Raw genomic sequence first — 9,616 nt, 5'->3', positions numbered from 1 at the left:
GGAAAATAACACAATTATGCCCAACAGTAATTGAGGATTAGGGCACACCATGCCAGCTACCTGCTTTCTGTCCCTGAATGTAGCATTTCACTTCTTTTTGTCTCCAAAATTGGGGTAATGGTACTCATCTACATTTCTAAAATGTTTTCATGCTTAGGGCCAAATACCTTTTTTAAGAATGATTTATTTTTACCTCTGTCACCACAACCACATTTGCACATAAGAGATACCGTGCACTCATAGCTTTGGGGCTGTGGGTAGTTCTTGCTTTGTGATCCTAGGTTGCTAAGTAGCCTGTGTTCAGAGATGTAAGGAATCCTCGCTGTACTTGTCATGTAGCAATCATCTTACCCAGCATTCAAAATATTTTCTCAACTTGAAAAAATTCTTAGGGATTTCCCACTGAGGCTCAAAGGCAGTCATATATTTTATTTATTTTATTACAAGGTACGTAAGTAAAAACTTGCATATCTGAAAAAAGATATTAGATAGAAAACAGTAATAAAATTAACATTATTCTTTTAAGAAACTTGGTAATAAATACATTTCCCCTCAACATTACAATGCTTGTTATTTTGCACAACAATAAATACAGCACAGCTCTGGCATAGAGAAAGGCCAAGGCTGGATACAAGAAGTCCATGTGATTTCTTAAAAAAGCTCAGGTGATCTATACAGGTTTGGCATCCTGCACTTGATGCACTTTGATACAACTTGCACTTTAATTTTACTACAATTTTTAAACAGTCCCATAATATGAAAATATGAGAGGAAAATTTGTTTGATTATAGGATTTTTCCTTTAAATATTTTCAAAGTAAGACATGTGTTAACTCATTAAAACCAATCCTTGAAATAAAAAAAAAAAAAAGTGTCTTGGTGGCTATTCTACGAAAATGCAGATTTTTCAGCTGTGGGTGCTCAAGCCTGACCAGCCAACTGGCAAAGGACCAATCTGCAGTCAGTTCATCAATTCTTTATATAGTTTTAAAAAAGAAATAATAATAACAAGGAGAAAGAGTAAAGATTGTAGTATTCACTTCCCAAATCATGATGGTTCAAGGTTCTTACACTATTATCCAAAGGTGAGAGGAGAAACAACGGGTATATTCCAGAACACTTCCCAGCATAACTTTGGGTCATTCTGGTCCATACTTTTCTTTTAAAACTACCAACAAAAAAAGAGAGAGAGAGAGATTTCCATGCATTGTGCTGTTCTTATGCCAGCACATATCACCACAATCACAACTGTGAACCTGTCACTTTGATAGCCCAATCTAATATAGATTGATCGATTGTCCCACGACATAGTTAGATAACGTCCGCAAAATGCCACAAGCTCTGGCAGAGTCCAGTGTTCTTAAAGTACCGATAGGTCATGGCAAGACTTGGACTTGAGTTTGAAGGCCATGTTCTTGTTGTTCCTGGCAACTATTTTGCCCCAAAACCGCCTGGCTTTCTTGGGGATGCTCTCTCTCCGTTTCTGGTATGCCAGCCGCTTCTCGTTCTTTTCCTTGCTGTCCCTCCGGAGCCGGACTTGCCGCACGATGCCTTCAAACAGCTCTTTCACGTTGTGCTGCACGGCTGCTGAGGTCTCAATGAACTTGCAGTCAAACACAACAGCGCAGGCTCGTCCCTCTGCAAAATTGCAAGGTGGATATGTCACGAGGCATCACGAGCAGGGGGGAGGCAAAGCAGCCGCAGGCTGCCGCGTACGGGGAGCCAGCGCCACCGGGGGAATTCCTCAAGCCTAATATAGGCACGGATAAGTCTTTAATCACCTGATGCTGCCTGCTAGCCCATGATTCATCTGCTCTGTGTCACACTCCCTGCCCAGCAGGGCAGGGTGAATCCCCTCTTGGAAAAGTCCAGTCCCCGCTGTCAGCTGTGAAGGGAGCTGGGGCTGACCGACTCGTGCTGAGACACCGAAGGCTGAGAGGTCAGCCATGACTCAAAACCACCTGGTCATCTTACGTGCAGACTCCCTCAAGTCGCCTTAAAGGGTGATGACAGCACCCTCCATGTGCACAGCACAGCATAGGAGGCAGGGCCCAGTCCTCCTCCATGGGTCATGGGTGTAAACCAGGGTCTTGGGACAGTAGGTGCTTTGGTGTGAACAGACACATGTACAGAATCCTTTAAAAAAGGCAGAACTATGCCTATGGCTTTAGAGGTACATCTGAAATCATAGTTCTTATGCTTAATTACATGAGCCTAAGCTAAACGTGACAGCTGTCTCTCACCCACAAGCCAATTTATTCTGTCTTCTGGCTTGCTGTGGACTCATCACCAGGATGACTACAGTGACATGAATGCACCTGCCATCTTTCAAAAGATTTTTCAAGTGGGACAGAGAGGAATGAGAAGGTAAATAGGCATCCCTGGGCTCCTGATGAGCTACCTCAGTTCAACCTCTTCTCTTGGGGCAACTGTGACGGGGGCCAGAGGAACTGTGCACATCCTCAGTGAAAAAAAAGTCTAGATCAACTGGGAAACAGAAGAGCGGAACAGCTGCAGAGAGAAGAAAATGCTGAGCAGAGGAATCTATGTTTCTGATGGGCCAAGATGAGATCATCTAATGCATTGTTGTGTGTTATGTTGTGTCACCTAAGCCTCAGAGAAGACTCTCCAAGAAGAGACTTCACTGACTGCACACCTTGAGAGCCGGCAGCAGCTTTCCCAGCAGTCTCTCTATTCCTGTTTATGGGCTTAGTGGTTATTCATTTGTGTGCAGCAGAGGGAGGGCTGTTTCAGCATCCCAAAGCAAGGCAGCAAGGAGACCTCTCCTGAAAGGCTGCACAGTCCCTGCCCAGACCAGCAAAACAAAGGGTGAGAGGGAATTTTAACTCAGAGAGGACAGCCAGCTGGTTATAAAAAAGAGATAATCTTTGGCAGCAGAATAAAGGGGGATAAACTCGTTATGCATAAACATGTATTGGAAATCCAAAGGGTTTCCAGCTACCAGAGAAATCACATACTGCAGTGGTCTTACACTAGGATCTGGAAGGGAAGAAATTCAAGCTGCTTTTATGATGGTACTTAATAAATTTAGGAAAGGGATTATCTGACATGTAACAGCATTACCGAGGAAGGCTTAAGGACCTGGCAGACCCCTCCCAGTCCTCAGCCCTCTGTTCCAGTCCTCTGTTGTTTTATTGCTCTTTTATTGCCCAGTCCTGATCACAGCGTACTCCCTCAGCCAGAGCTCTGCATTTCGTTCAAAAGCTACTAGATGACTCGTAATGTTTACATTGTTTTTACCCTCACCATTTTCCTTACCTGCCACTGAAACTTCACGGCACCTGACAAGGTCACTTTTGTTGCCAACCAAAATAATGGGGATGTCTTCTTTCTGGCGTGCCCTGCGGAGCTGTATTCTGAGTTCGGAGGCCTTCTCAAAGCTTGCTCGGTCTGTGATGGAGTAGACAATCAAGTATGCATCTCCCACTTGCATGCAGTGGTCTCGAATCCATTCTCCCTCACGCTGTTCAAATGAAACAGTCAGACATCGTTATGCCCAAAGCAGATTTTACTTAGAAAGTATAACATTAGACAATCCAAATACATTCCTGCTGTAACTGTAATGGGTATGGTTTGAATCACAGTTATACTAAAAGTAATTCCAATGTGGTGATGGTATGAATACTTCACCACAAAGGAGGGCAAAACTTGCCCCAAATAATTCATTGTGCTGGCTTTAGACTGGAATGAACATGGTCTGGAAAATGGCTTGAATGTTTTGTTTTATCATTAAAAAAATAAAGAAGGCTTGCGCTTCTCAGGCTTACACTACAAAGCTGTTAGGCATGCTTGGCTTGGTGTGGGGGTGGGGTTAATCCTATATTTTCCCTGATGCTGAAGTATGGAAAACATCTACTTTCTTTCCCAAAAGATACCTACTTTTGATATTAGCAGTCACTCATAAGCACTGTTCTTTTAGCATTTGACTAGAACAAATAAAAGTACCTTATTATCCCACATGTCGAGCAGTATAATGGTTGCACTTTCCCCATCCACCATCAGGGTTCTTTCATATGTGTCTTCTGGAAAGAAAAGCAGAAACGTTGGGAATATATTATTTCATGGCATCATGTACATTACAAAAAACAAGTAGCTGAGTATGTATAATTTGTCCACAGTTCAAGTTATTGAGCCAAATCTTACGCTGGCTCACATTCAGTTCTTTCCTCATTTCCATCAGCACTGAACCTGCCCTCTGTTCATTACTGGTTGTCCTACTATCCATGATATATGAAGGAGGCTGAAAGATCAGGAAACGAAATTTTCATTATTTTGGCTGATAGTCTCTTTATCTTATGTGGGAGAGAGAAAATAGAACCAGTGGAAGAAATAACCAAAGGCTGAACATTTGCCCCATGGGAGCAGCAGAATCCAGCGAGGCTGAGGTAATGGAAAATATTTGCTTTCGCTTTAGCAGGGACAGTTTACGGGTGAACAGTCACTGCTGCTGCGAGCAATCAGCTAACAGCCTACCAAGCAATGAGGACAGGGTTTGTGAGACAAGAGCTGTTGAGTTTTAGAGAGGCTGAGACTTCTGCTGCATCCTAGTTCTCTCCCATTTCACAGTTTCCCACATTAACTTTGATGTCGAAAAGCAACGGAATCAACAAACCACAGAAGTTCAGTTATTTTGTACTGAGGCCACAAAATTTCTTACCTAGATTATAAACGCCATGTGACAAAGTTCTGCTTAGATCTGGGGGGGCTGTTCCCACTCATAATTTCGATCAAGCCTTGCTGTGAAATCTCAGTCTAGCTTCTGCTTCAAATACTAATCTTCCTTCTTTCCCCCAAACCTGGGGACATTTGGCTGAGCAATATGGGGTTTGGACCCATCTCTAGTCTTGCATTGCTGGTCAGTGAAAAATGCCAGGTTTTGGGCTTCTGAGGAAACCATCCTTCTCACTGCAGTGTTTAAGGGGTCTGTCCCAGCCACGCTTGTAGATAGGACTGTGTCTTAACCCTTGCCTCAAAACTTCTGCTGGGCGTTAACGGAGTGAACTTTCCCCTAAATTGTAATCACAGCCTTTCCTCAAAGCCAGGAATCTACATCCACGCAAAAGAATGAGCCAAAAAAATTACACATTTAAAATAAAATAAAAAAGAGTCCAGGCTTGACACAGCTTAAAATGGTGAGATTAAAAAGACAGAGCTAATCAATAGGAGCCATTTCCCTTGCAGGCCCAATAGCATGAGATTCGTGTTCGTGAGTTAGCTTAATCTTACAGTCAGTAGCAAAGCCTGTCCATAAAAGCAGCGGTATTCCCACTGTGAGTTGGCTACCCTGAAACCATCCTCTCTTGTAATAAAATTTCCAGTTTTGCAAGCTAAAGTTTGGAGAATAGTTTCTTCAACTGACCAAGCATCTGTGTGGGAACAAGCTCCATTTACACCAGAGGACAACATCCAGAGGACTCCTTCTCCATTCTGTTACACATGGAGAAGCTACAAATACGTAATTACACTCCTTGAAAATATTATGCCCAAAGGGTCATATTCAGCACTGATTTGCACCTTGGTCAATCCTAAGGAACTTCCATAGGATATAAAACACACTGAAAGTGAGCAATTAGTTCATCTCATGCTTATTTCAAAGCTGACACTAAAAAAGCAAATTTTCCAATACCTCAGCAGAGCTGGCCTTGAAAATCTGCCACTGCTACACTCCAAGCAATATTGCTGGGAATGCGAAGGAAAGAGGAAACCATACGGCTTCGCACGGAGGAGAAGAAAACTGTCTGACAGGGGTGTGCAAAGCAAATCAGCTGCATTTTCTGACTGCTTGCCCAAGGGTCCTACTCTAGTTCGCTCATGCAGCACTAGGAAAACTTTTATCAGAGGTACTCCAGGCTGAGGAGCTGGTGGGAATATGGGAAAGGTCAGTGGTAGAAGCTGAAGACAAAGCACACCTGAGTAACTGATTCAGAGTGACTGCACCATGGGGAACCTCAAATCCCCCAAAGGCACAAGGATCTATGCCCGCAGTCTGTGACAGCAAGCAAGGAAAATGTGGGTCTGACCATCCTGATGCTGGGCTGTATTAAATCCTGGGCAAAACCTCTCCTAACTGGAGAGTTAAAGGCACAAAAGGCTGTCCTGCCTGTGCTCCACTGAAGGCTGGAAGAGAAGCCCAGAAACTCTGTACTAGCACTGGCACCATCACACCAAGGGAGTACAGGCAGGAGAGGGAAGGGATATGGGAGAGATGCTGAAATTCCTGCATACTGACAAGCAAAACCAGCCGGCAACCTCCATGTCCTCCAAAGGTGACAGCATCTGCATCCTTAGAGCCACAGCAGATCTCTGTTGCAGCACAACCCTTCCACATCAACATCTTGCATACAATATAGCTCAGGACTTGGTGCCACAGCTTCACCTTCTGCATGATCTGATCTTTGGGATTAAAGAATGCTTTGCAAACCTAAACAAAGCAGAGGAGGATAGCAAGGGGGAAGCATCAAAGAAAACCCTACAGCTTGTGCATTTTCCCTCTGTTTGAGCAATAGGAATTTTCCTACACTGCTGAAGGACCTTTTTTCTGTTTCTCCCCTGGGGGATCCCATGCTGTGCAAGTAACATGAAACAAGGTGACATATTTTACTCAAACTCCATACAACCTATGCTGAGGCAATGTGTTTATACAGAAAGGCTGAGATGACTTCTAATGTCAAATATTTTGGAGGTGACTGGAGTGGCTTTTCTATTTTTCTTTATATATTATTTCTAAGCATTTCATTCTCGTAGACCATGAGGACCTTCAGCTGTTTTCTCTCCCCCATAGAAATACTCAGCCCTGTGGAGCCAGTGGTGACACAAATGTTGGACCAGCATGAAAGCTGAACCAGCCTCTTGTGTAGCATCATCACAGGCAGGAATGAGGCAGCTTCCAACAGGTATTTTGGAATGAAATAGCATGGGAATCTGAATTGCTCTCTTGCAGAGGCTTTCAATCATTGTTGGTGAGTATCTTACTCATCTTATTTTGCTTTCTTGTTTTCTTAAGAGAGATGCATGAGTTGAATCAGTTTTGATCATCAGATCCAAATGTTTGTTAGCTCAATTTTTGATTAAATGGCCTCTCTGTTTTTCTGTGCCAATTACTACTGGCAGAGCTGACTGCAAGCAAACACAAACACCCCAGGACATAACGACCTACCTCCCAGCACCTCACAGTCACTGTCGATGCTGTCATGCACCCCTGCAAAGATGTTGGCTAGCGAGGACTTGCCTACACCGTGCTCCCCGATCAGCACCACCCGGTAGCAATTGCTGCCAGACTCAGAGGAGATGACGGAGTCGGATGATTCCGAGGACCAGCTCTTTCTGTAATATTCATCAGGACTGATGGTGTATCGCTTTTGCGGGTTGTACTCGTTGGAGTCTTTCTGGATCAGCAGATTCTTTCCATCAGCAGGGATGCTCCATCGCTGCTGCTGCTGCTGCAGGCTGCTGTTGTGGGTGCGACGCATGGTAACGTTGTTGAGGGTCATTTTTTACCCCTAGTGAGAAACAGGGAAATCACAAGTGTTACCCACAAAACATTTAGAAATGCATTAACGCTCTCTTATTAACTTCAAGGCAGCACCTCTTCTGTAGGGATCTAGTATACAACAAAAGAAAAATGAGACTTTCTGCACTCTTTTGTAGTTGCTGGTACACAAAGAAATATTTCTAGTTAGTGAGTCAGAGGCTTTTTCTTAGGGATGATACCACCCTCACATGCTAAATCCTATCTTTGTTTAGCCTTTACAAGCTCATGACTGTGCTAGGTGCAGCCCAGCCCTGGAGAGAGCAAGGCATTGCTGTGTCTCAGGAGGAGAAGGAAGGGGCAATGTTCACCAGAGGTGTCCTACACAGGATCTGCATCCCTGCTGAGAGGCAGCCTATGGTACAGGCAGCACCTACAGGTACTGCTTCCCATCCTTTGTACTTAACTGGAGGCAAACAGAGGCACCAGTCTCAGTTTTCTCCAACCCCAATGCAGCTGGGTGTACAGCATCTTTCACATTGTCTCAGTTAAGAGCTGAACCTTTTGGGAAAGCAATAAGGCATCACTCGCTGCACCCTTAGACAACCCTGATATGAGAAAAGAGCCACGCAAGCAAGTCTTGCTATGATGGGGTGGATTTGGGTCTCGTCTACGGCTGGGTAAACAAAGAATGACTCTGCTTCAGACAGTGGCTTTTTGGCTGGTAAGAAGGGGGGCTCAGTCAAGTCCAACAGCTTTTCTGAGGAGTTACAGGTTCTAGCCGCTACAGGAGGTAGCGCTGGGAGAAAAAGCTCATAAATTTACAGATATTAAATCAACAACTTCATTTACTGCACAATCAGCTAGATAGGTTCACTCTTCTTATCTAAGCATGGCTCTTAATTACATTTTACTCAATAAACTCTGTTTTGCCTTGCTTGGAGGCAGAGGACAGTGATGTCATTCTCACGGGCCAACAGCTACCATTTTTAGGAAAGTTACTTTGATGCATTCCACTTCCCAAAGTGACAGTTATTTAGACGTTTTGCTTTTTGTTGTATATCTGATGTTTCTTGGCTCTCTTCTCCATAGTAGTAAATAGCATAGTTGTCTGTAAAATGCACCCGACCGCTTTCAAACCTGAATAATAGGTGGTGAACGAAAAAAGTACAGCAAAGCATCTAAACAACATGTACAAATTGCTATTCCTCTTCACACAAGACTGTCTGAAAACTTCTGTGAATAAATGCACAGCAGGACATAGGACAAATATACAGAAAAAGCACACTCTATCTGAACTTATTAACACATACGCAATATTTTCTCTGTGATGCGCAGTACATAGGGGCAAAATGAGATCATTAGCATGGTCCTAGTCACACTAACTTTGTCAGCAAGAAATATATCTAAACTAGAAATCACGCACCAAGCAAAGGCTGCTTCACAAACAAAATGAAATATTTACTGCGGTTGAATTTTAAAATGCATTTTTTCCTTGCAGTTTCCCCACTGAAAAGACCAGATGAGAAAAGCCAGCTCCAATTCAGTCAAACATCAGAGCCTAACCCACAACCTGCAATAAACAGTCATTCACTAAACTGTCACAAACATGAACATTTTACAATTTCGCCCCTAACAAATTATCGTCCTTCATTAAACAAAGCCATACGAGTCCCTATCACACACTGCGTTCCAAGTTCAAGCCGGTTTTGACACCCCGTACCACATTTAGCTGCCTGGGTCTCTAGCACCGACAGTAAAAGTCTGCGTCCGACCCAACGCTGCCTTACTTCTGCCAGGCTCCTCCAGGCAGCCGGGTCCTTTGCTCGCGCTGCCCTTCTCTCTTGGTGGGCTGCGGTACGCTGAGCTGCTCTGCCGAAGTAAATCCTCTCCTGCTTTGGAGCTGCCTCTTTAATTCTTTCTCAGCAAACCTGGTTTATATTAAGCCCATCTGATCAGAGACAGGGCTTTTCCGTGACGTGGTTGGCCTTTCCATACAACAGCCAGCCCCCAGCTGGGAGGAAGCAGACAGGCAGAAGAGCAAAAACTTGCAAACAATGTCAAAAGGCTTACTCAAAATCATATGATTGCCTTAATATTGCCAGTAAAACAAACACATTTGGTTCTT

At 43.9% G+C, this 9,616-nt stretch overlaps 1 protein-coding gene across 2 annotated transcripts; it reads right to left on the bottom strand.

Moving 5' to 3' along the window:
- Positions 1-418: 418 nt before the first annotated feature.
- GEM (GTP binding protein overexpressed in skeletal muscle) lies at positions 419-9,375 on the bottom strand. 2 transcript variants are annotated; one of them, XM_050892469.1, is made up of 5 exons: positions 9,279-9,375; positions 7,177-7,519; positions 3,966-4,042; positions 3,279-3,483; positions 419-1,637 (listed from the first exon to the last, which is right to left on the bottom strand). In XM_050892469.1, exons 2-5 carry the CDS (start codon positions 7,508-7,510, stop codon positions 1,360-1,362), a joined length of 894 nt encoding a protein of 297 aa, XP_050748426.1. In that variant the 5' UTR covers positions 7,511-7,519; positions 9,279-9,375; the 3' UTR covers positions 419-1,359. The 2 variants fall into 2 exon arrangements, with proteins under 2 accessions (XP_050748426.1, XP_050748427.1); XM_050892470.1 differs by lacking the exon at positions 9,279-9,375 and adding an exon at positions 9,212-9,273.
- Positions 9,376-9,616: the final 241 nt, after the last annotated feature.

The sequence above is a fragment of the Gymnogyps californianus genome, chromosome 2, assembly GCF_018139145.2.
Source record: "Gymnogyps californianus isolate 813 chromosome 2, ASM1813914v2, whole genome shotgun sequence".
Lineage (NCBI taxonomy): Eukaryota > Metazoa > Chordata > Aves > Accipitriformes > Cathartidae > Gymnogyps > Gymnogyps californianus.
Note: the sequence above shows the minus strand (reverse complement) of the source record. Positions and strands in the feature narration are given on the sequence as shown.

Coding starts and splice junctions, on each gene's coding strand:
- GEM (XM_050892469.1), bottom strand. CDS start 7,510: ATGACCCTCAACAACGTTACCATGCGTCGCACCCACAACAGCAGCCTG. Junction 4,043..7,176: donor TGACTGTGAGGTGCTGGGAG/GTAGGTCGTTAT, acceptor TTTTCTTTCCAG/AAGACACATATGAAAGAACC. Junction 1,638..3,278: donor CCGTGAAGTTTCAGTGGCAG/GTAAGGAAAATG, acceptor GCAATTTTGCAG/AGGGACGAGCCTGCGCTGTT.